The sequence below is a fragment of the Kryptolebias marmoratus genome, linkage group LG15 (genome assembly GCF_001649575.2).
Source record: "Kryptolebias marmoratus isolate JLee-2015 linkage group LG15, ASM164957v2, whole genome shotgun sequence".
Taxonomy (NCBI): Eukaryota; Metazoa; Chordata; class Actinopteri; order Cyprinodontiformes; family Rivulidae; genus Kryptolebias; species Kryptolebias marmoratus.
Window position 1 is genome coordinate 27,922,723 of NC_051444.1, and position 26,243 is coordinate 27,948,965.

Below are 26,243 nucleotides of genomic sequence, written 5' to 3' on the forward strand. Positions count from 1 at the left end.
CTCAAGAAAAGAGAAAGACACCGGCTCGAACTGATCAAGAACAGATGAGTAGTGCAAAGGGATAGAAGGGTCGTAGGAAGGCTGAGAGATACAAGCTCTAGTTGACACAATTTTATCAGTGAAGAAATAAAGGAAACTTTCACAGATTTCAGTGGAGGAGTCAAAACCAAGAAACTTGGGAGCATGGAGAACAGTATCTTTAGTTTTGAACAGAACACTGGGATTATTACAATTAGAAGCAATTATCCCTGAGAGATATTTGTTTTTCTCAGCTATTACAGTCCTCTGATACTGCAGCAGGCTCTCTTTGAGAATACCAAGAGAAACATGTAGCCCGTCCTTTTTCCACCTGCGCTCCGCTCTCCTGCACTCACGTCTGGCAGCGCCAGTGATGTCATTCAGCCAGGTTTGGTGCGCCGGCTCTTCATGTGACTAAACAAACCATTTTTTTGCCAATGGGTTCACAGTATGTGTCACTATTTGATGACTTAAGTAAATAATAATATTGAGGTTTGAACTGACCTTTATATGACCAAGTTTATAGTAAAAAAATCCTCTATTTGCTCTTCATTTCTGCATTTTTTTAAAAACTGCCACTTTGACTACATGCCAGTAAACCTTTTGGCTCATACAGCAGGCTGTCTACTGTTGTAGAAAAGAAAGATTCACAGAGAAGACACTAATGGGCTCCCTGAAATGTCCTCATTAATTATAACAGAATTGTCCTGTTTTCGGCATATCTATTCACAGTTCAATGTGAGGTCATGCTGCCCTCTAAGAGATGCAGCCTTCCAGTTATGGCAAGACTGATGGTGTGTTATGTCTTACTAATGAGCTTTGTTCCAATGAGCACCCTCTGACAATCTAAGATTTGACAGATTCTGATGCTTGGATCTTTCTGGGTCTCCCTGTTTCCCTAATCATTTTGCTATAACATCCACCAGCCTAATGGCCTCCTAAGTCCACACACTGAAGACACTAAGGATTCTCAGTGAACTACATGTGTTATGAAGCCTAGGCGTAAATTCAGACTGGAAGACCTGCTTCAGCCTCACCTGCATCTAATCGCTGCATCGAGCACCTCCACTCCAGCCTATCAGCATCAGACCGTGCCTCCAGTGTATCCAATCAGCGAGCAAGCCTTCATTTAAAAGGACTTCCATCATGGCCCCATCCGTTCGCCGGCTGAACTTCAGCCCACCTCCACCCCTTCTCCACCCCCAGTTTCCCAGCTCCATCAAGCTTCCTTCCCCTCTTCGACCTCCACCACCAGTTTCCGGCCCGAGGAAGACGCCTCTAATGCTCAACCTGAGCTTCTCCTCAAAGCGCATTGCTATTGTCAGCACTCGCGTCTTCCGCCGAGGTCCGAGCGCCAAATATCTTATGTCATTCATGTCAAATAAAACCATTTAATGGCAGCTTCTCTTTGTTGTGAGTCTCTCCAGTCGTGAGTCTTGTGAGTTTTTTCTTTAATAAAAGTGTGAAAAATGTTTGACAAACCTAAAATAAATAAAATAGAACAGAAACTTTTCTAAAGAGGTATAATACTAATCTTGTCACATACTGTCTAGTTCAATGCAATTAATTTCGAAGCAGTTCAGTGTGAGTGGTTACCAATCATTTGTATCTTTTCTGATCCCTCCTCCTCATCAGTTCATTCTTTCATAAATCCACATTCTTGTTTGTACCAGGTACCATGTGGCACGGTTCTAAACTGGCCAAATTATTTCACTGAGATGGATCCCCAGTCCCAAGTCTTCTTCATTGCAGACACTTATAACAAGACTTGCTAAATGAGCCCTGAACCCTCAGATCCATTCTTACTTTCATCCTCTTTTCCTTTACTCTAATCAAATCAGTAAACTCACATTGCAATGCTATAGTCCTCACAAATAATTACACTTTGTAAACATATGTCATATTGCATTTCTGCCAGTAATCCTGCTGAAATATATGTGAAAAACAGATCAAGATCAGTTGCAGAGTTGTGCAACAAGTGTTTGTAGATCAGGATCTCTACCTTCCTCTGGATCCTTTATTTTCTGTCCAGCTCTGCTGAACTCGGCCTTCATGTCCAGCAGCAGTCCACAGAAAGCTTTCAGCACGGGGTGTGTCTGACTGACCTCCACCTTCAGGAAGTGCGTGTAGTACTGGAAGGCTGGATGGGATCAAAAGATACAAGAAATGCTGGGTTTTTTGCAATCATCGAATTCTCACGCACAGATCAATGCAACATAAGCTTTATACAACTTCTTCATCAGTTGTTAAAAACTTGAACTTTCTTTACCTGGATCGTAGGACTCTGTGGTGCGGTGGAGCAGACTTATGTCAATACGTCCAAAATGGATGATGTTGAACAAAGCTGTTATAACGATTCTCCAAATTGCAACAATTAATCCAACCACAATGTTGACCACGAAGAGCAGGTACGTCAGCAGGAACAGACTCTCTCTGAAAAATACCATAATCAGTTTCAGTCATATGCCCTTTAGGAATAAATTTAACTTGGAAAAAACAAATATCAAATGCAGTCTCAGAGAAATATTTTAATTTTTACAGCTGGATTAACAAACAGAACTACATTTAACCCTACAGATAAGCAGGAACAAACCAACCCACCTGTTGTTCAAATCTCTGGTACCAGCTTCTTTTTTGATAAAGAAAAACTTGGCGGCCACATGTTGAAGCACTGTCACCAGTATGACCGTCACCCAGGCTGGCCTGAGACATCGCACAGATTAAAGAAAGAATTATTTGGGGTTTTTTTTTACAAGTTTTTTTGAATGTTTACATTCAAAAAGAAAATGCATGAAGGGCTCTGACTCACCACGACTTTCCTGGTATTTCAAAAACAATGAGGTTACGGCCATAAAAAACGGGGATGATTATTAAAAACACCAAAAACAAGAAGCAGATGAAAAACACTACGGTCTGGATAGCCATTCCTGCAAAGAAAAGAAAAGAAAAATTAGAAACAAATTTTATTTTTACTATTAATTTTAAAGGATTTTTTTTTTCCCCTTCAATTCATTGGGTATTTGCTTTAAGAAGTGACTGTCCAAAAAAGGTAATCTTCTTCACCTCCTTCTTTAATAATAATAATAATAATAATATAAATGAACCCACTTGACTAAAAACATTTTCCAATTCTTTTTAAATGTTCTGGTATCCTGAAACTTGTTTGACGCTCTCAGTTCAAATAGTTCATGAACTTTCTGTCCTTTAATAAGTCTTACTTAAAGAAAGCTTGAAGTGATGCACAGATGTCCAAAAACAAAGTATCTGTATTCATACAAAAACAAAAAAGGTTTGTGAAGAACTGAAATGGTCAGTTCTGCTTTTGGGCAAGTTGTTAAATCAGTGGTTAGAACTAAAAACAGAGCTGATGGTGCAGCAGGACATCACGGTCTTTGCTATGCCTTTGTGCATTTAGGCTTCCTTCACACTGGCCAACATTCCTGCTATGTTCTCCATGACCTACACCACCTGTGCCTGCATCAATGTGAAGACGATCACCGTACTGCTATGCTTTTAGTACCAGTTTAGTGCCACCTTAGGACTTTTGCAGCAAATGTATTTGTTCTGTTCTGTTGCAGTAATTGTTCCTTCTCACCAGAAGTTTAAAGTAAGGGTTCCCTACTTCAAACCATTGTCTCCTATTTTATTACAATCACCGAAACAACATTCTCCTGGAGGGAGAAATAAAACCAGCTGGGCTGTTAGTGGAAACATGAAGACCAGTAAGCAACGTCAAAGTTTCAATCTAATTCCAAAGAGACAAAGTGAATTACAAAGTCCATTTCAGCTTTTATTGCAAAGGATTTGCATCCAGCATTTGAAAACGAGTGCACCATGTTTCACACCTTAGAGCCATGATAAAACATGATCATCCCAGCCATTCCCACAGTCTACAACCTTTTTATTTTTTTAGACTGCATCAGAACGCAGCTTTGCACTGGAAGATCACGGTAGGCTAGCACAGTGCTACCACAACAGGTTTCATGTCTGTGCTACGCTGTTTACTTTCCATTATCTGCAGAATTTTCCATTATAAATGTCATGTTTCTGGGCCTCAATCAACAATTCAAGCCCTGCTGTGGAGCAGGAAACCATCACTCTCTAAAAGTGATGGTTTGTCTGCAGCAGAGGAGCTGTTGTCCAAAAAATAAACACAAAAAGTAGATTCTGTTTGCTATTTTTATTGGTTAAAATCTTTCTGTTGGAACAAAATTCCATTTCAGGACAAACCAATTTTACAATTTCTAAGTCAAAAGTTTCTCAAGCAGAAAAACAGCCTACTGAAAATTTTCAAACTGATAAACAATCACCGGTGTGGAAAAGATTTATAAATGTGGCCTGATGGGTCATATCCTGATATACCGAAATAGTAAAATAAGAATAAAATACGGAAACAATTTAGTTTAGAGAAGTGAACAAAACAAAGCAAAAAAGGGAGAAAAATTTTTAGCATAAAAATAGAGATGTTCTAAAAAAAAAAAAAAAAAAGAAAGACCAGACATTGATACTAGTTGGAATAGTTTAAAGTTTGTTTTGGTCACATTCTTACATGCCAGCATTTTGCTTTATTAAAGCTAAAGCTGTTGTGTTTTGGGAGTTTATTTGAGCATTACCGAGGCAGACGATGGCAGCCTGGTATCCTGTTAAACCCATCCAGCAGACAACCCCAGATTTAGATGGACAGATTGTCTTCTGGCTGTTATAAATCCTGTATGCGTCCCCCTTATAGATCCCCTTTAGGTTTGATCTGAAAGGAATGAAACCAGAGATGCATTAACTTCAAACATGGAAGCAGTATGAAACTCCCAAAAAGGAAGCTGGAATTAAAAACCTAGACTTCCTCGAAAGAATGCATATCGCCTGCTGCCCTTCATGCATGAGTTTTAAACTAAAATCGTCTATGTTGAGAAATAATTAAATTTGAAGTTGTTTTGGTTAAATTTAGGGAGAAACGTTATGCTTGATCTGACATGATGTTGTGTGATTTGTTAGCACTTGGTGTGTGTATACATGTGTAAAGCTGACTGAGTTATAGCCATTACTGATTTTACCCAGGTCAAATAGCTGTGGTGGCCATCTTGAATTGGGTTGTCTCCAAATGTTTACCAGTTTTAGATGTACAACTAACAATTAATTTCTGATAGTTTAATTGAAATCTGTCCATTGGTTTACAAAGTATTTTGCTAACAGACATAGTTGGCTCCAAAAGTAAAGTAAATGCCAACGTTTCAAGCAAAGATCTTATGCAACTTGTAGCACTCAGAGTATATGTTAGGGATGACTCTCAGCTACTACCACACCAGATTTTAGCTCATTATCTATAAAATGGACTGGATTATATCCAGTTTCCAAATGTCAGGTGGCTGTAGTAGCCATCTTGAAAAGTGTTGACTCCAAACCTTAATTAGTTGTACATGTACATCCAATGAATATGTATTTCCTGACAGTTTCATTAAAATCCATGCAGTTGTTCATGAGATATTTTGCTGATACGACAAAAAAAAAGGAACACACACACACACAAAGACATGGGCAAAAATATCATCTCCAGCTTTCAGCCTTTTAGAGGCGGGTGATAAAACACCTCATTTAAATCATACAACCCAAAACAATCTTGACACAAAGCTGAAACGATATGTTTTAAAAACACGTGGTGAAAGTCGTATTTTGCTGCCGCTTGTGTCTCCACATACCTGTGAAGAACCATGGACCTCATGAGCATTATGAGGCTGACCAAACAAGACAGAGTCATTGCACAAAGGTAGCACACTGACAAAAGAAAAACAAAATTAGGGTTTCATTTAATGCAAATAAAACTAATTGAATTTAAAATGAAGAGACTTGTAAACCTTCCAGCAGCCAAGTGTAGAAGGTCACAATTCTGACGACCTCCATCCTGTCGTCTGATAGGACGATGCCAAAGCCCAGCAGCAGGAAGGCGATGTTTTCATCAATACCTGCTCGAACAATGTGCAGAGTGGGGATCACCAGGACCACCAATAACAGAGCAGTCTGAGGGGTAAAATGCAGATACTTCATTATACAGTCTATACATACATATATCTACATCCCACAAAGAAAAGCTGCAAGTGCACTTTGGTTCAGAGACGTACGTACATGATAAATGGCCACACAGGTAACCAAAGAAGACACAGCCAGCTTTAGTGGGAAACAAAACACTGAAAAACGAAAAACATTATTACTTTTAAGCATTTAAAACTTTACTTTTAAAACATTTTGCAATCCTATATACCGTACTGTTATTGAATATATCTGCACAGATAAGCTCACCTTTTTCAGGTACATAAATGTAACTCTTTGGCACCTCCAGGATTCTCTCTAAAAGTGATGGTTTTTCTGCAGCAGAGGAGCTGTTGTCCACGAAATAAACACAAACAGATTCTGTTCGCTATTTTTAAAGGATAAAATCTTTCCATTTAAACAAAATTACACGTCAGGCAACCAAATTTTACAATTTTTGAGTCGAAAGTTTACAAATCTCAAGCAGAAAAACAAACATTTGAAAGTTGTTCAGCTAAAAGCCTTTTTTTTTTTGCATTTGCTGTGAAAACATTAAAACAACCAAACCAGGCATGTTTCATCTTCCTGGTTCTATGAAATGGTATTAATTATATATTTTTTAAATGACTCCTGTCACACAGATCTCAGCTTTATGTCCACTCACCTGACAGACGAGGACCTTTTCTTGAGAAGTGACTTCACATAGTCGTTGTAGTAACTGCTGTCAAGGTCCTGAGAAAATAGTAGAAAGAAGTGACAATTTGTTTGTTTTTTTAATCAGTTACTCTCACCTGCTGCCAAAAGGTGTTTAACAAGTTTTTGCTCATGTCCGTGTGTGTTTGTCTGTCTGTTTTACTGATATTGAACTGAAGTTTGGTGTGGTAGTAGCTGAGCATCACCCCTAACCGTTTGCACCAGATCTTTGTTTAAAGCTTTACCATTAATAGTTGGAATCAACTCTGTTTGTCTGTTTATCTCATGAACCAGTGACTGGATTTTAATTAAATTTTCATGAAATAATTAGCAGATGTACGTCTGCAGCTCAGTTACTTTAGAAGTCCAATTCAAGATGGACACCACAGCTAAGCAGACTTAGCCAACACAGGAATCTCCATAACTCAGTCAGTTTTACAGACACTGAGCTAAACTTGATGTGGCAGTAGCTGAAAGTCATTCACAGCACATACTCTGAGAGCTAACAGATTGTGTATAAATTGTGTGAGTTTGCATATAACCTTATTTTAAGTTTTAACCTGAATGGCTACAACTCTGTCTTTTCTCTACATAAGATGATCTTAGTTTCAAACCTTGGTAAAAATGCTTTTGTTTTATATATTGGAGTTGGAATTCATTTTTTTCCTACTTGAGCTGCTATATAGATTATTGTTGTTACACAAAGAAAACTTATGGTAAAATATGGATCTTCACAGGAAATTTTCTTTTGTCAAATCTGTCCAAGTATCGGTGTGTGCATTCTCACCTCGTCAGTCTCCGGTCGTTTGACAAACAGCAGAGGAAACTGAACGCAGAGGTAAGCCAGGCAGGCCAGCTGAGGCAGAGCTGCAAGCAGAGCGTAGTACTTATAGATCTGTGGAAATGAAAACGAGAACATGCTTTGAACATTAAAATGATCCAAATGCCCCCCTAAAATCTTTAGATTTTATTGACCCTGGTGTAGTGTTTTAGTGACTGAATGGTGCCAAAACATAAAAATGAAAGTCAAGAATGTCGATTACCCAAGACTTAACAACCAGCTTAGTTCTGTTAATCTACTTTCACAAGCTTTTAATATTTATAATTGCTCACAAAGAAAAAAAAATCCACAAATTCATTAGTGTTAAAGGACAAATAGGAAGCCAGTGAAAACAGACAAATTTAGATGTAAAACTTTAAAGAAAGTTCAATTAAGTTTGCTGGTTTAGCAATATTTGGATGTTGAGGGACAATGTTGTGTTTGTGTTTGCAGTCCTGCCCCCATGTGGCCAAAAACATCATGTGATCAACCTTTAAAAAAACCAGGAGATAATAGGATCACAGCCTGTGCTGATTATTTTCAGTGGTGGACGAAGAACTCAACTATAGTACATGAGTAAAAGAATCGATACTCATGGTGAAATCTTACTCAACTACAAGTAAAAGTTGATCGGTCAAAAATGTAATCAAGTAAAAGTACTGAAGTACTCACTTTTGAAAATACTTAAGCATTCAAAAGTACATGCATTTAAAAGTGCTTAAGTATTCAAAAATACAAATTAAATTTTCTAATATCAGTATGTTGCTGTATAATTTTGCAGAACCTTGTAACTTTCAGAAACCACCTGATTTATTGATGCGTAGAACCACTCTGCTACAACTTCTACACCACCTGTAAAAAACTTCTGCATAAAAATGCCACAAAAAAAAGGATTTTTTTGTCTAAAAACACCCCAAACCAGAGAGTCTTGATTCTCCTCACACTTTCACTATGGAATAGAGGTTTAAGGTTGAATCTTTTACCACAAAGTAACGACTAGCTGCCTAGAAATGTAGTGGAGTCAAAAGTACAATATTTGATTTTGAAATGTAGTGGAGTAAAAGTTATAAGTTCCCCCCAAAAAGAATTACTCAAGTAAAGTAAAGATTCTCAAAAAATGTACTTAAGTACAGTAATCAAGTAAATGTACTTCGTTACTGTCCACCACTGATTATTTTACATGAACATTAATCTAAAGTAAAGCTTGGTAATACTAAATAAAGTCAAAATATAAATTTTCCAAACATACAAGATGTTTTTCATACTATTTATGACTCCAGTTGTTTTATGAAGCACTCTCATGTGCCTATTTGTGTGTCATTTTCATGAAATATTTTAATAATCTGATTATTTTTCCCAATTATTTTCCCTTTCCTGATAAAAACCATATTATCATGTAGTTGCTGCTTCACCTCTGGAGTCTTTGGACAGTCGAACTTCTGCCACACCAGAACCCCAAAGTGGGTGAAGGAAAGAAGCGATCCGAACACGTAACCTGCTCTGGTCTGCAGGGTCCCACAGACCAGCAGAGGGTAATACAGGACCGGATAGTAGAAAATGCCAATTATCTTCATATATTCTGGAAACAAATGAAAAGGGAACGCATATTACTTTCAGTGCTCACACAAACTGTGTTTGATTACACCTTGGACAGACAAACACGTAGACACACCTTTAATGCTTGCTGGAGTGTCTTTAGAGAAAGGCAGAGGGTCCGGGGAGATCATCAGCGTGGCCAGCTTACTGAACATCAGTCCATACACAGCCATGACCAGCCCCTTCTGCTGAGTCTGGTCAAGGAAGTTGGCTGGACTGAGGGGGCATGCAGAACAATTTGAACCATTAATCAGAGATAAACAAGCCCATTTATCTAAAGATGTCCTAAATTCACCTGAAGATGCTGGAGGAGCCTCTTGCAAATCCCTGGCAGAACTTGTTTTTCCTTGTGAGAGCTGCCAGGATCAGCATGATCACAAACTGCAAACAAACACCAGAGAGACCTTTCAGATTTCTGTCATTTCTCTGTTAGGGTTTAAATAAGCATTTAAAACCAGAATTTCCTACACCGTACAGTGGAATAAAGTGGATTTATTCTTAAACTCAGTTAAAGTTTTCTTCAGAAATGGTTCCCCTGGTCCATGATCTTAGCCCGATGATATTAACAGGCCATGAAGAGTAGTTGAAGCCCTGGGATCCGAATAAAGAAAGGGGATCTTCAGTTATCCTGCTAAACTGATGGTTTGGTTTTATGAAGTTGGGTTTTGTGGAGTACTTTTGAGTTTGTATCTTGTTTGAAAGTAAACAGTATTTAGAACAATGTTGGTTTGAAGAATCATAGAAAAACTTTCATTAAATAGCTTCGCTAAATACTAATGGTCAGACTGACAGCTACTCAGTCTGTTTAGAAGGAAGTAAAACAACTCAAACCTGAAAAAAATGGCAACACTTCAAGTGAATGTTTTATTGTAAACTTTTACACTTTTGCATTGAAGACGGTATATGTTGGAATGGGGTCTTTGGTTTGTTGCAACACATTTTGTGTGCAATCAACAGCACGTTGCAAATCTAATGATGTTAAGCACACCTAATTTGAGTAATTAGCCGAAGCAGGTGCTGGTCAATATGTCCCTCCACCAAATCCCACTTTCTACCATGCTGTTATTTCATGCCCACTGGCTGACATTGTGTACCCACTGATTACACAGTGGTTACCACTTTGCAACTTTGCACCTAAACAAATATCCCTTTGCAACCCATGCACTTACCACTTATATGGCCCTACATGCACTTGTGCACATATTCTTACAGACACCAGTCCCACGCAATGCTGCACAGAATCAAGTAGTGATTTAACACAGTGATAAGCCAGACATTTTCAAAATAGTACTTCAGTACATGAATTCATCTACATTGAGCCACACATAGTAACTCAGTCATGATGGGTAAGTTACACACATGCTAAACGCAGACTCTCAATGGTGCAGTTTTACTGAAGCTCATGCTGCTCGTATGAAATTCAAAGTGTGTTCCCTTGTGTTGTAGGCAAACATAAGTTAATGACTGTCTGAACAGAACTGCATTTTGTTTATTTCTTTTGTCTTGAGGTTTGGGAAATTATCCAGAGCTACCGCACAGAATGGCCAGGCCTAATCACGTCAAAGATAATAATATAAACTGGTCCAAAAGTGCACTCCAGTAGATTAAATCATCAATGTTGAGGCAGCTGCCAAGATGGGTACAAAGAGGAAAAGAAGTGGGTACAAAGCAGAAAATGCCTTTTTTTTTTGTATTCTAAACAGCCCCGGTATGATTTGAAAGTGCAGAAGTACACTTTGGCGGAGGGACAAACTGTCCTGGAGCCTTCCGAAGAAAAAGTGTTCCTGTGCAAAGATCTATGACATATTGTCTGCATGCACAGCTGTCACATTTAAGATGTTTGAGTTGTTGTAGATGGCAAGATTGTGCCCCTAATTTAACACTTTCACATCAACAATTTGTTCCCAATTTGATGTTGATGTCCTGCTTCCACATCAGTGCATAAAGTGCTTGTTGTGGAAGGTAACTCGTTTAAAACGTTGCAGCTTTATAAAATAAGTGACCTTTAACTCTGGATGACCTCATTTAAAGAGGCTTGTTTTGAAAGTAAAACTTTTTTCCAGGCTACTGAGGCTGATTTGCTTCAGCAGCAGAGCAGCAGCTGAATGGTTTGCCTGAGTGGGTCATGTGTGTCCTAAATGCAGTATAAGTTTCCTGACCACATTATAATGAGCTTCACTTGCAAAAAGACAATAAACCTCACTGAAATGAGGCTCGCCAGTAGCAAATGCTATTGTTCTGAAAATGTGCTGAAGGATTAAAAAGAAAATGTAAAGATTATTTAGTGACTTTATGTTTATTCTTACTTTATTTACTGTTTTAGAAGTATACTGCAAAAAAATCTAATTCCGTTACCTGTACACTTTTAAATTTAGTTATAAACTAACATTTGTGTCTCAGAAATCATGCATTACAGTGGCTTTAGATTAAAAGGCAACACCTTTGTGAGTCTATAAAGCTTCATGATTAGTGAAAACACACAAGCAGTGATGTTTAATGTTTTGCATCTAAATTGTTAAAGTTGAAAGCTTTGATGCTTTAGTCCAATCATACGTAATTTGCAGCTTTGCATTTCTTGACTGATGTTCAGATTCCTCGTGTCATTTCCTCTAAAATGTAAAATAAGTAAGCCTTTGTCTTCGGTCTGCACATGTCTCTGTGTGTATGCATACTTACAGAAACTGATAACATGCTTATATGGAAGAACTTATCATCTGCAGTTGGGTGGCATGGTAAAATGACTCTGAGACAAAAAGAGAAATTTAATCTTAATATTCTGCTAATTAAACAGCAAAGCATTTGAGTCCATTATTTACAGAACAGGAGTAAAAAAATAGATTTAACTTGTATCTGTTTTCTTTGCTCAAACTTGCAGCTTTTCTTCCATCGTGGGATCAATCAGTTCATCACAAAGAGACATTTTATTTTGACACATTCAGTTCAGATTTTTATACTCACTCTTTAGGTGGTTTGGTTGGCTCGGGGTTCGAGTACCAGTCCGAGTAGTCATAGTAGGCATATTGAAAAGGCTCAAATTCAGTGATGCTCTGATTCATCGCGGCTGTTTGGTCGAATCAAACAGGTGAAGCAAAATGTATGTAGATCCAGAGGACTCCTCCTGAGTCAGGAAACAATCAGCTGTTGCTGCGGCGTCTCTGAACAGTTTGTCCCAAAGACTTCGACACATTCCAGTCCAACCAAGAGCTCAGAGCAGCAGATTAACAGCTGCACAGCAGAGAAAGGCCGGCAGGTGAAATATACAGGAACAAAAAGAAGAAGGGGAGTAAAAAAATGTCCTCTATTCCCAGTCATTCACCTTAACGTTAAGTTTGGTTTGGTTCTGAATGTGTTCCTTATCAGATCTTTGAGCTGTCAAATTGGCTCACCTTCAAAATGTAGTATCACATTAAAATGGTCACACATGTCAAAAAAAATGTTTTTGTTGGAACAGATTTTTAAAGTTCAAATCAAACCAAGAGAGTAAACACAGTTAAAACCTAAACAACACAGTTTACTAAACAGATGATCAGAATTCATTAAATTTTTATGTGATCTAATAAGCTAAAACCTGTTTTGAGGATGTTAGTCCAGTGCTGGACTAAAGAGGTGGTACCTGAAACATGAAAACTATCAAAAACAACATATCATCTGTTCAAAATACACAATCAGTAAACAGTTTACTCTGTTTGGATTGTGTGACAGCAAATAGCAAACTTATTATTTACATATTAATTTATTTATGCATATCTGTGGATGGTTGACAGCTTTGAAAAAAACATTTTATCCCAGACAGAAAAGTGGAATGGTGCTTGAAGGACTTTTCCTGTATTTTCTAACATCTGTTTGTCGTGTAGTCAGCTTGATCAAAACAAGGCGATGAACTCTCAGCATGTGAAACACACAGCCTATAAAATGACTCTTGTGACAATAAATTTAACGACACCTCTTGATTAAAGGAATACAACAAGTGGGGTCTTTTGTGCTTCTCTTTTGAAACATCCTCTCTAGTCACTGACATTACGAATCTCAGGGAAATAAAACATGTTAGGCCTATTTTAGAATAAAAACAGACAGGTCTCTTCTAGAAACAGGTGAAAAGGCAGTACAGACTTTGTTCTCAGTTATCTTGAAAATTCATAAATGTTTTTTTTCATAAGAAGTCGAGGCCTGGATTGGGATGGTCTAAGAGGCACTTCTAGTCCTCAGGCAGCATTTTGTCCATTTATGATTAAGGAACTGCAATGAAAACAAAAACTGCATCAACAGCAAACTGTTCCTACAGCCTCCAATCCCAGACCCACAACTTAACGGGTGGAACCAGAAAATCTGCTCAAAGAGTTCAATGGCTCTGAAAGATAAGGAGGATCGTAAAGGGATCCCCTCAGCGAAAAGAAGTATTTTTCAGTGGTGGTACATATCAGGAGCAGAAACAGGAAGGCTCGTCAGAGTTGAGAGAAGAATAAAACTACCCAAACACAACAGGGTCCTTCTTTAAGATGCATTTCAGAGTGCAAACATCTGAGGCTGGAGAGTTACCTCTTTTTGACAACAAACAGTTGAGACAAACCAGAAGAAGCTTCAACCGAAGCTAAGATTTATAATTCTGTCAATCATAACAAAGACACTTCTCCAATCTTAAAGACTACATACATGACAGCTAGAATAGATTGTTACCTTCACATGTATTTTGTACCATAGCTGTTTTAAATCTTGCAAATGAAAAGTCAAATTAAAAAGGATATTCTAGACATACAGCCTGCATTTATTTCTTTGACACTGTATTGGGTTGATGTTGGTTTATTCGGGCACCACATTATGAGAGTTCTTGATGAGATTATTTTGTGCTGCAACATGTTTGCTCACCCGGCCTGTTGCTTAAGAGACTAATCTTATAATAAGAACAAAATCTCTTATTTAAACAAGAGGAGCCTTTGTGGGAAACAAGCTTAACAAAGGTCAAATTTAGAGCGTTGACACGTGAGGCACGGCTTGAATGCAGGATCATTTCTCATTGTACTGAACTAAAACAGCTGGACACCAGGTTGGCAGTGCTTCTGGTGACAAATACTCTGAGACTCACAAAGGTGATCCAGTTGAAGCCATCGGAGAGAACATCACGTGGTTCTGGTTGTTGTAATGAACATTTAGAACCTGCTGTAAAGTGAAATTAGAAAGTGCTCCTTTGAGAAGTGAAAGTTTCTCAACCCGGATCTGTGAGCTCACTCACATGACTGATGTGATCCCAGTGTTTTCCCAGGAGTGTCTGAGGGCTCGGATCAAGGCTCCTGATGTTCGGCTGCACCTTCAACAAAGACAGGTCAACACAGATAAAACTAAGATAACGGAATGCATTTGTCATTACAAATCTATACATATAAAATACATAAAAAAATGAAATGTTTCTCTTGTCCAAGGTTGAGTGGTTCTGGAGAGCTTCCTTGTGCACGCTTGGGTTTTCTCTGGGTAATCTGGTTTCCTCCTAGAAACCAAAATCATGCATGTTACGTTATTTGGCCAGATAGGTGGGATGGTATCATCTTCCAAATGGCAGGAGATTAAACAGCCTGTGTGCAGAGTGAGAGGGATCTTTCACCTTATTTCTTTTATCTCTCATTTAAAAGAGAATCCTCAGAACGAAGTGAGACCCAAATGACCCTCTGAAACATTTATGATGCACGTTTCAGGGTCTTTGTGTCATTTACACTGCAGCTGTCATATCAGGAAGTGATGCAGCTTCCCAGGATGCTTTCAAGTGTGCCCTGGTAAAACGTGGTAAGGATGGAGGGAGGGATCCTCACACACTTTAGTCTCCCGAGGAAGTGGAAAGATGTGTGGAAACCTTGGGGGCACAGGGAGGTTTCAGTCCATTACAGTTTAACTTGCAGTGTGTCCCTGCTGCCTTCAGATCATTAAGAAGCTTCTCTTGTGTCGCTGTGGGCTGATCCTTCACCTTTCTCATCATCATCATCCTCATCACCCACAAGGCCATTTCAAATGTCTTCCATTTCCAAATAATTGCACCAACACTTGTCACCTTATCTGCAGGCTTCTTGTTGTTGGTCTCGGAGTCAAATCCAGCTTTTTGCTGATCTACTACCTGCTTCCTGAAGCCCTTTGACAGCTCCTTGGTCTGCCCGTGGTGGTGGAGAGGTTAAAATGGAAGAAACTGATTCTGTGGAAAGGTAAGCTTTAAGGAACTGATACCAGGAGTGTCTGAAAGTCACCTTTGTGGACCCAGAAAGGCACCTGATGGGAAGAGGAGCTGGTCTGAACCAAACTTTAATGAGAAAAATACGAAGAGATGACATACTTGTTTCCCCTCAATGATTTGCAAATCAAATTGTAACTTTCACATATAATGGGTTTTTTAGTTAACATTTTCTTTTCATTAAAATAAAACTACTGTAAAAATTACAATCTGTTAATTTTTTTGCAAGTGAGCAAACATGAATAATTATCTCATCTATCTATCTATCTATCTCAAAACATGCAGATTTTGTCTCATTTAGCAGCTGAATTAGAGGTAAGTCATATTTTCTATTGTAACTTGAAGCTCTGACTTGAGAGATTTTAAAAAGCTGATTTTTTTCCCATTAAATGCTGCAGGAAAACATTTCTGCTTTTCTGTTGTGCATATCTGATGGTTCCAGTGTGTTTGGTTTAAAAGGTAAAGTAATGCTGAGTGACGTCTCTTATCAAGCTGACATTTAGTCGAGGTATCCCAGCGACCACTTCAATTACTTGCTCTGATTTTGCATACCATTTCAAGCAGGAAAGCACTCGGTGTTGATCATAAAATGACTGTGCAGGTGTCAGTGTGCAGATATGGTGGTGTAGGAATGTTTAAGGTTTTTATTCTAGAGTAAAGTACTCTGTAACGTACAAATATGATCACAAACAGCTGTAAGAGTGGAGATACTTTCTGTCTGACTATTAAAATAAACTGTAAAGTAAAAACTCTGAAATAGTCTGGTGATTTAGGCAAAGGAGTTTTCATCTACAAACATTACTGATTTGCAACTGTAATAAATGCTACAGACTTTGCTCACTCTTGAAGTTAAACTTTATTTTTCTTTAATATATAAACTTTAATTAAAGTGTCCTAAAAACTCAATACAAATATAACCAGTTTAATGACATTGTTGACACAAAAACAACAACTGTGACACTAATTTGTAGCTCAGAAACTGGAAAATTGGCTGAGGTATAGCTACTTTCATGTTTGCAATGGTTGGGTTGCTGTGGCGGCCATCTTGAATTGGATTGCCCTATAAAAGGTGATCAGTTGTAGATGTTCATGTAATAACTACTGTCTGAGAGGTTCATTAAAATTTGTCACCTGGTTCATGAGCTATTTTGTGAACAAACAGACAAAGGAACACACAAACAAAAACATTATCGCCCACCTTCCACCTTTTAAGGTTACAGCAATCCATTTTGATTTTGACCTCATTCAGTCCCTCCAGGATTTCGCGGGCATTTTTTGTGATTGTTGCGGCTAAAATGCCTGATTTCGCGGGGCATTTTCCTAAAAGTTGCAATTTTTTTTACTAAAATCAAGAAAAAACCATAACTTTTAATATATAAACCACAAATACTTGCTAGTTTTGTAAGATAATTACCAACAAACATTGATATTATCAAAAGGTGCTTTATTTGAGAACTTTGATAGCTTCTAAACTGACATTCATGACCATTTCTGGATTGTCCCTCGTCTGCATTAGCATTCCTGTTTCAGGTATGCCGCGAGCCGTGAACTCTGCGGAGCGCGAAAATCCAATTTAAAACTAACTTCACTGTGGTGTTTTGCGCGGTCCCTTACTGAAATCTTTGTGGGCAAATGTGAAGCATTAGCGCACATTTTGGCTTCGGTCGCTGCTCCTGCACGCTCCCGGCATTCTGATGTTAACAGGAAGTGACGTCACATCTCTTCTTCGTGAGTTATTTTGTATTCCACACTACACAAACCCACAAAGAAGACACTAGACTGCAGAAACGGTGGCGAATCACTTTAGAAACAATAAATATTGGGTTAAAGTTGCGGGAAAGTTGCGGTGTTTCGGACAAAGTTGCAAAAAGTTGCGATTTCGCGGATTTTGCTTGATTTTGCATTAATAGATGCGATCGCAACATCACGAAATCCTGGAGGGTCTGCTCATTGGGCCCAGCTGTTAACTCATCAGTCCCTCCAAAATTAAACTGTTTCTCCAAACTCAGGTCATTCAAAGAGCTATCTACAACAGGTGAGATACTAATTGTTCATTACCTTTCAACACAACCCCATTTAAAAGACTTTAACTTCTCCTTTTTATAGTTCTGATTCGAGGAAACTATTTTCTGAAAATATAAACAGCTGGACTGTCATGAATAGAACTGACTGAACTGAAATATAAGTTTTCTTTTTAAACACCCAACGTTTACAGTAAATCTGGATCTTCAAAACATAAGTAATCAGAACCTCTTTAAAAAAAGGTTTTTTATTCTAAATGCAGGCCAACAGTAAAGCCATGATGAAATGTTTTTATTGGCTTCTAACTTGAAATGTTTGCAGTAATTGGACAATATCAGCCTGAGTCTGTCTACACTGCCCCATTTTAAAAGCAGAGGGACAACTCCTAGTTATTTTATGGTTTGGACTTTATTTTGGGATCATGTATTTATAGATGAGGGTAGCAGAAGAGGCACAGATTGATGGAACTGAACACCAACCATCTTTGCGATCGATGTTTTAGTGCGATAAAATAAAGAATCAAAATCTGTTTGAGGTGTTTTTACTTTATCAAGTCATGAAAACATGACTACACAAGTCACAATAATGACAGCAAGAGTATATGGTCCATCTATTAAACAAGCGAATACAGATCTGGATCATTTCCTTCACAAGAACACAATACTAAAGGACAGAACTGGGTCACTTCAGACTCAAATCAACATCTAAGTATCAACAAACTGACAGCGAGCTCGATGACAGGAACTGAAAAGCATTTTTCGTTTTCCAGAATGACTTGATGTGGAAGCAACAAAACAATAAAGTGGCCTTTACAAAAATAACAGCATGCAGAACATCTGATAAATATATACAAAGCAAAATCTGTCATCGTCCCATCCAGACAGGGAGATCATTGAAAACTCTGTAAATTGTGTCTGATTTAGTTTTTGAACATGTCACACAGCAGCTTCTCCATAGGAGTGTTTCCAATAGTCCTGTGGAAGAACAGCAGCTCGATCCGTTCAGAGTTCACAAAACGCAGCGAAGGAAGAAGAAGGAGCAGCTTTCCAAACCTAAACACAAACAGCAAATAACAAAAATAAATACATAATCAGCTTCTGTGAAGTTAAAATAAAATCCAGCTTTGTCGGTCAATTATTCACAAAGTATAATTTATGGAAATAATTAAAAATAAACTAAATGTGAACTTTGTTATTTAACATATCCCAAAAATCAGAGCACTTAATTTCAACATGGTAGAAATAAGAGATGAAACATCATTTATTGGCGACTCATTGTTACTTTTGTTGTATTTGGCGCCATCTTGTGGCCACAACACTGACAACCTTTGTCCTGCATTTAGTTTATCAAAAGTTGATTAAAAAAGCTTTAATTCTTTACATTCTGAAAATACAATTGTATAAAATGTCATATAGGACCTATTGTAACACAATATTTTAGAATAAATAAACAATAAGAAAGTCCAATAAAGACACTGTTCTTTTTTTTTAAATTGCTAGATTTTATTATAAAAAAATGTAAATACAAGCTACAGTCAATCAGATATTTTATTTATTTATTTATTTTCAAATTTTGAATAAAGCAAACAAATGCTGGAACTTGGATATGATTAAAAATGAGGCACATTCAGTGTTGGTTGATTAAAAGTGATTTTGTGAGAGAATTTCTTACTTCTTATTCCTATTTCCTTATTTCTAGTGCTGTTTTTATTTTCTGTGCCTATATTTTTGTTTTGTTCCAGAGGCAGGGGGCTACCTGGCCGGCTGACTCGGGTAGTGTGAGCGGATGTGTTGTCCCAGCATGACTTGAGACTGATCTTGGAGGTTCTCCACTTGTTCTGGATCCTTCAGACCTCGGGTTTCTGTGCAGGAGAGAAAACCATGTAGTGAAATATCTCTGCAATCTGAAACTCAACCTCATGTCTACTCTTCTTCATACTGAATACCTAATTATTTAGAAAAGTTTAGTAGAAACAGAAAAAAAGGTTTGCTAATAACTTTGATTTTATTTTATTGGTGCTGTAGTTAAATCACGTGTAGTTAAATCCATATTATCTTATGATGATGGAAATATAAACAATAAGTTGCATGTTTTCAAGTAATAATATCCATCTCTGGAGGTTTGTTCCTGTATGAATCGACTGGGCCTTGTTTAGCTCTTTGTTGTCTTTATTTATATATGTTAGAAATGCATGGCGTTTTTGTCATGCTGTAGTGCCCACTACTTTTTAGGTCTTAAGACACAGTTTGTATTAATTTTATCCTTGATGTTCGACACCTGGATTGAACCCTCCTATTGCAAAACAAAAAATAAAACCCCTCTATAATAAACTATTTGATTTTATGACACATAATTAGACTTTAAATGTGCATTTCAGGCCCGTCCATACTTTCCCAGATATTGTTAAAACAGATATTTTCCATTTTTTTGCACCTCCCTTCTCACATGAGTTATTGGTGGAAAAACTTGGGTTTCTTAAAATGCTTTACAAAGTGTAGGTTTTTAACATCGCTGCTGTTGGTGGATCAGCATGGACCTGAAATACAGAAGTTTTCATAAACAAATCCTTATTCACACATGGTTACTATCACCTCGAGCCCTAGAAGCCCAATCAACAACGAAGCCATTTTTTCCTACAGCAGTGTTATGCCCCCTTGTGTGTCATTTTAGAAATGACTATCTGCTAAAATAACATTTCCTTTTTTCTTAAAGTTGGCAAGACTTTAAGATGAACAAGCTCCATTTGCTCCATACTACCATCGACAATAGTCCTACACCATGTCGTTTGTTATTCCGTATTTAAAATAATTATTTGTGAGGTTTGGAAGTTATCCACAATCATGTTTTTGGTTTTGGTTCTAGGTTTAGATTAGGGCATTACATTTAGAGGTGTGGCTGGTTAGAGGCTTTCGCCATTTTTTTGTTTGTTTTGGATGAGGATCTCAACTCATTTTGGGTTTTCTTGTCCGTATTATTTTCAATAAAATTTCTTGAAGATGTTGCAGTTTTTCTGGACTCCATATGTTGGGCTGCTGTCTTGGAACTAGAAAGTTGCAGGTTCGATTCACTGCCATGCCCATATGTCGTGGTGTCCTCGATCAAGACATCAAATCCCTAATTGCTGCCCAAGCACTTAAACAGCTGCTCACTGCCCCACTTGTCTGTATCTCAGAACAAATTTCATCATTGTATATGTACATACAGTGATGACAACATAAAGCTCTTAAGTACTTTGTTTTGTTCTTTTTGAGCATTTCTTTGAGGTGGGGCCTTATAGTCAAATTTCTGCCTGTAGTACTAAACTTTGACTCTGGTTGACATTAGTTTTGTTGTTACCTGGCTTGAAGAGCACGATGGCCTTCAGGCAGGCGAACTCAGTGGGGTCGACGGCAAGGGCCTTGAAGCGGCTGAAGACCTCCTGCAGGAGGCGCAGGTCCAGGCTGGTGTAGCTGGTTTTGCCCTGCGTGCCTGGACAGAGGTCTGGTAGAGACAGCAGCGGGCAGCTGTCCAACGGCAGAGACCACTGGATGGCACAGAGCAGGAAGAGCTCGCTCCACGCCTCCTCCAGCAGGATCACCTGAAGGAAAAAAATCCAGATCTGAAGGTTCAAATAACACAAACTATAAGCAACTTTAAACTATCCAACCCTGATGACTCATCGACTTCAAAGTACTTTGTAATTTTAGAGTCAATTATATTATTAGCATTATATATATAGATAAAATCTCCATCTCTCAGCTTTGTATTTGCTCTTTATGTTGCATTTTTAGCTATTTACTGAAATTTGTGTACAGATTAAATTAGGAAATAAAAGAATAGGTCAAAGTAAGCAGCTGTTTCTTGAGTTTCAAACCACCTTATGACTCAAACATTAAGTGAAAGTAAAAAAAAATATACAAATTAGACATAAATACACACATCTTGATTTAATTGAAAAGTGCTGAAAAGTATAAGCAAAGTAAAAGCATACTTTCATTTCAGAAAGTAAAGTTTGAATCCATTTAATTATTCTGACAAGAATGGGAATCTAGATTACTCACAACCACTAAGATTATTTACCAGAATAAACTAAAATCATTTTGTTTGTTTGTTTTTTGGTGAATATCCTGTAATTTATACAGAGACATTTATCATTTATTGTACATTAAAACAAAAGGTAATACTTTCACAATACAAAACGCTTCATGTATTTGAATTTCAATAATTCTGTACCACAATTACAGCAGAATTAATTTTTAAACATACCAAATATATGAGAAGATTACCTACACCTCTTAACTTTATGTGGAATGTAGATGACAAAAAAAGAACCCTTTGTTTCCCTTAAATGTTTGGATCTTGTACAAGGCCGTCTGCGGGAGCCTCACCTGGTCTCTGAAAGGCAGGTTGGAGAACACCGGCAGGTTCTTGGTCCACTTCACGGATATGAAGAGCAGCCTGGCTGAGGTCTCGTACACGTTCTCGGAGCTGGACGGGTACAGAGCCATGTGGTACTCGGAGGACGGCCTCTCCGGCTCGTTGCTGGTCACGTCTATGTTTTCATCAACTGAGAACAGGAAAGATGAGGTCAGACCGGGGAGGTCGCAGGAGAACAAACCAAGTGGGAAATACTTTACGCCACCAGAACCCAACTTCAGGAAGATTCAGTGTGTTAAACTGGAGTCTGCTTCAAATTTTGGTGATTTCAAAATTAAAAGATAAACCAATTACTAAGAGACAAAAAAGCAGTTATTGAGAACAACGTCTCCATTTAGCAAAATCAGATAATGTTTAAAAATTCTTTATAAAAACATAAAAATTCTCTAATTTCTGAACTTAAGTTTTCACAAATGTAGGCTTTGAATTACAAATAATAAGGATTATCAGAGTAAGCAATAATCCTAAAACAGCATTCTAACAAGGTCAGCTTGTTTCCATCTGTAGTTTGCCTCTTTCACCCAATAACACATTATTAACTCTTGTAAAACAATCGTAAAAGGAGCCAAAAATGTGATTTTATATGACCTTTTCCAGTCATTAAATTGTTCTTTTTAATTCCTAACAAACTGAATCCAGATTAAGTCCTTTAACATTTGATTTTCTGTAAAAGATTCCAACTTTGGGGGATTGTTTGAGAATTTCAGCAGCAAATCTAGTGTGCAATGAAACATGTTTGCAGAACCAGAACCTCCTCACCGTCCTCGGGCTCCAGCTTGGCGCAGGTCTCGGCCGTCATCAGGCTGGCCATGAAGCGGTGGTTGTTCTGGGGACTGACGCAGCGCTGGGGGGCCACAGAGGAGGTGATGGACATGGAGGAGGTGATGTGGGGCCACGTGATGACAGAGCCACCGGAGGAGGAGGAGGAGGAGGAGGAAGAGGAGGAGGAGGAAGAGGAGGTGGGCTCCCGTGTGGTGGCCAGGTGCTCCTTCTCAGGATCTACATCGATGGAGTCCAGGCGGACCTGAGCTGTGCTGCGAGGCTGACGCTCGTTCTGCACAGCTGAAAACACGAGACAGGGAGGGGGGGGAAACAAACCTGTTAGATCTGAGGACAAGGTCAGAAAATACAGCTAAAGATCTGAAAACTCACCGTCCTTATTCATGCCCGCCTGCAGGCACTTCTTCAGCCGGCAGGCCTGGCACTGGTTCCGATGAGCTTTGTCCACCGGACACATGCCAGTACCAGCCTGGCACCTGTGAACCCAGAGGCAGCTTTAAAGGGAAGGTCCACACAAAAAACAAAAACATACATCCCACCATCTGGAGGCCCTGACATTATTAAAACACAGAATCAATCTTAAATTTTGTTACATCTACATGTAATTCAAATGTGCAATTACACACGATATAAATGAGCAAAAACAACCTAACTAAATAACACACATTTGTGTTTGTGATCCAGTGGTTCCCAAAGTTCTCAAATTTAATTTAAAGATGTTTTCTAAAAAGACATTTTTTTTTCTTAATTGTTGTAAAATAAAATAAAAAAACCTAAACAGCTCATAAATGGACCAAAAACAACTATTAATTGTTTAGACTGTGCTATACTCGTTTTTTTTGTTGTTTTTTTTTTCCTATTAGTAATGTTTGTACATTGTTTGAGCGTACAATCTGAACATGCAAACTGTAATAATACTGTAAAAACATATATTTAAACTCCAGACTGAAGTAGATATTACAACTAACTGTAATTATAACAAACTAAACATTAAAATGTTCATTTTGATTGCCTTTAAATGATTTGTTTCAATCCATACTCTTGTAAAAGTCAAATATAAATAATTATTTCTATCTATGCTCAGCTAAAAAGCCAATAACATATAATGTTTTATAAAGTGAAAGGATTATAAAACATAACACGGTATTGGTAAAGCACGATTTGTGATTAACATATTCAAATTTTTATCATATGGATAGTTGCTAAATTGTGTTTTCTTAAATAAATTCTAAGCATTTTTTTTTTCAAAATTCTCAATTTTTTTAAGAACCACAAAACAAAGGTTTTCATAATAATTGGTTGAAGCTCCATATTCTTTTAACAATAGGAGCCTTGATGAAACCTTTAAATTCGTCTGTCAGGTTTTTGATTTAAATGGCAAAAAGTGCTTTCATTTAGTCCGGAAACCAACTCAGCATCTTTGATAACCTGTCTCGATTTCCCAGAATACACCTGATAAGTTAACTTGGTTTAACAAGATGGCAGCTTTTTTTTTTTCAGGATGACAGTTTGGGACAGAGCTGTCTTGCCTGTAGATGAGCCTCCTCCTCACGCTTCGTTTGAAGAAGCCACTGCAGCCGTTGCAGGCGTAGATGCCGTAATGTTTCCCGCTGCTGGTGTCGCCGCACACTTTGCACACCAGAGCCGGGCTCAGAGCTTTTCCCGGAGTCGGACTCTTGGCTGTGAGTCAAACACAAACACACAGGGCCGGTGGGTCCGTTAGTGCCATTCATCCAGCCTGGTATTGTTCTGTGCGTGCACCTGCCATCTGCACCAACAGCTCAGTCTGCATAAATAAGTTATTACTGAAGCAAGGCATGAAAATATCATTTAGTGCTCGGTTATGAAGTTAAAATAAAAAAAATAGATAAATTAATGAGGCAGGAATGTTAAAATAATCCAAAGCTGAGCTTTCATTTACAAATCACTGCTTGTAGTTACAAAAGAGTTAATGAGAATAAGATACAGTTTTGAAGTTCACTTTGTTTCCTCTTCCAGTTTAAGCTGAGGGTACAGCCTGTCTTTGAGGCCTCGTGGATACTTGTTGCTGCTGCTTACCTCCTCTGCTGTCCTCAGTCCCTCCGCTCCCTGAGGACCCAGAGGGGGAGGAGGACGGCATCATGGGGATCTTCGACAGGTGGTCTTCCATCATTTTTCACTGGCAAAGTCTCTCTGAATAACTGACGAATGAAAAAAATGTTTGAAATGTCTAAATGAAATGGTCCTTGAACTTGCTGATGATGGACAGATGGGAGCTTCTACTGCGCTGTGGTGATGTGGACAGACTGGGGTCCTGCCATGAGCTCCAGCAGACACTTGTTGCACATTAACGGGGTCGCGTGTTCTCCTTGCGGCCGTCGGGGTCTGTTGTCGTCTGTGCGTCCTCCTCGGCAGCAGGTCCTCAAAAGGGAGCCCCGAGGGGTGGAGGGTGAAGGATTAGCCCCAAGCGCTGTGTAAGCAGCATGCCTATTTGTCATCCTCTTAATCTTTACTGTTCATCATACTGGATCAATCAGTCACATTGCCAGAACATTGGTGCTGCTCAGGCATGGATCTGCACTGAGTCTGCAAGCAGAAGCAGATCGGACACAAACACAGGCGACTCTTTAAGCTGCTGCTCGGTCGTGGTCGAGTTGTAACTTTAGACCAGTTCTCCTCCAGCTCCTCGTGTCTCCTCTGTCCACATCAGTCAACGCTCCTCTTCAGTGTCGGCATTTAAACAGATGATTACATGCATTATTATGTTTACCAGCCTCTTCAATTTGTATTTCCCCTCCTTTTTTTAGCCTCTGGATTCCAGCTCCATTTCCCACTGCTGTATATTTGATCTGGGTGATTGCCTCCCATTCATAATGACTCCCAGTGTTTGCTGAGGACTTCTGCTTATTAACTCCCATTTCCCTCGTTTTTCTGACAAACTGGAGAACATGCACTTCCCCCTGTCTGCCAGAGACAAAGGTCACAGGGGGAATAATAGAGTTTTGAATGGCTGATGTTTTAGCCAACACTAATTCAGCTCCTTATTCTTCTCCCATTTATTATTAAGATGTTATCACCATATATGTGACATTTATACAGGCAGCAGCCCTTAAATGCAGTTGATATGAATATTGAACTACAAAATTGCCACATAAGAGTGTAAATATAAAACGTCATTAAAGTCTGATCATATTTAAGTTTTAATTAAAGGGGATTTGAAAAAAATTAAAGATTTCCAACTCTAAGATCTAACTTTTACAAAAAGCATACATCAAAACACACTTCTGGGATTACTACAGCTCCGTGATCCATCAAACGCTCGTTCAGCTTTCCGTCCATTTTTACTTTTGTTTCTTCACACGGGTGAGTGGTTAAAGAGGACATCAGTCCTAAGCTTTTGTTTCTTTACAGTTTGTTCTGCACCTGTGACAGGTGTCATTAAAGAGGATTTTACTGTGTGAACACTTTTCCTTTATTACTGCATATTTTTTTATGCTATTTTGATTTTTTAAAAAAAAGCATAAGCAGATACAATCTGACATATCATATGGTAGCTCACTGAAGCTGCATTATTAGACTAGAATAGAATAATATACTTTTATTGTCAATGTACATAATACAGTGAAATTAAGAGTTCTACTCCTAGAAGGCTGTGGTGATTTGGCTTTTTCTGGGTTTTGTTTTTGTGTT

At 38.3% G+C, this 26,243-nt stretch overlaps 2 protein-coding genes across 2 annotated transcripts in view; both read right to left on the minus strand.

Annotated features, from left to right (window-relative positions):
• The window catches only part of LOC108242098 (receptor for retinol uptake stra6), a 17,237-nt gene extending 4,893 nt beyond the window's left edge, over window positions 1-12,344 (minus strand). Inside the window, exons 1-16 of the mRNA XM_017426718.2 lie at window positions 12,107-12,344; window positions 11,825-11,891; window positions 9,444-9,529; window positions 9,225-9,364; window positions 8,965-9,131; window positions 7,520-7,627; window positions 6,704-6,771; window positions 6,310-6,389; window positions 6,136-6,197; window positions 5,868-6,030; window positions 5,712-5,787; window positions 4,632-4,765; window positions 2,828-2,945; window positions 2,620-2,721; window positions 2,288-2,451; window positions 2,021-2,158 (exon numbers count right to left, since the gene is read on the minus strand). Of these exons, the coding sequence (XP_017282207.1) occupies window positions 2,021-2,158; window positions 2,288-2,451; window positions 2,620-2,721; window positions 2,828-2,945; window positions 4,632-4,765; window positions 5,712-5,787; window positions 5,868-6,030; window positions 6,136-6,197; window positions 6,310-6,389; window positions 6,704-6,771; window positions 7,520-7,627; window positions 8,965-9,131; window positions 9,225-9,364; window positions 9,444-9,529; window positions 11,825-11,891; window positions 12,107-12,204 (1,771 nt within the window). The 5' untranslated portion in view covers window positions 12,205-12,344. The remainder of the gene's footprint in view (window positions 1-2,020; window positions 2,159-2,287; window positions 2,452-2,619; window positions 2,722-2,827; window positions 2,946-4,631; window positions 4,766-5,711; window positions 5,788-5,867; window positions 6,031-6,135; window positions 6,198-6,309; window positions 6,390-6,703; window positions 6,772-7,519; window positions 7,628-8,964; window positions 9,132-9,224; window positions 9,365-9,443; window positions 9,530-11,824; window positions 11,892-12,106) is intronic.
• A 5,574-nt stretch (window positions 12,345-17,918) lies between these two features.
• On the minus strand, window positions 17,919-25,142 carry LOC108242105 (photoreceptor-specific nuclear receptor-like). Its single transcript, XM_017426725.2, has 8 exons — window positions 24,633-25,142; window positions 24,104-24,254; window positions 22,947-23,050; window positions 22,554-22,856; window positions 21,746-21,924; window positions 20,715-20,955; window positions 19,134-19,239; window positions 17,919-18,430 (listed from the first exon to the last, which is right to left on the minus strand). The coding sequence occupies exons 1-8, from the start codon at window positions 24,724-24,726 to the stop codon at window positions 18,298-18,300; spliced, it is 1,311 nt and encodes a 436-aa protein (XP_017282214.1). The 5' UTR covers window positions 24,727-25,142; the 3' UTR covers window positions 17,919-18,297.
• Between the last annotated feature and the right edge of the window lie 1,101 nt (window positions 25,143-26,243).

Coding starts and splice junctions, on each gene's coding strand:
- LOC108242105 (XM_017426725.2), bottom strand. CDS start 24,726: ATGATGGAAGACCACCTGTCGAAGATCCCCATGATGCCGTCCTCCTCC. Junction 24,255..24,632: donor GACTGAGGACAGCAGAGGAG/GTAAGCAGCAGC, acceptor TTTGACTCACAG/CCAAGAGTCCGACTCCGGGA. Junction 22,857..22,946: donor GGCGGGCATGAATAAGGACG/GTGAGTTTTCAG, acceptor TCGTGTTTTCAG/CTGTGCAGAACGAGCGTCAG.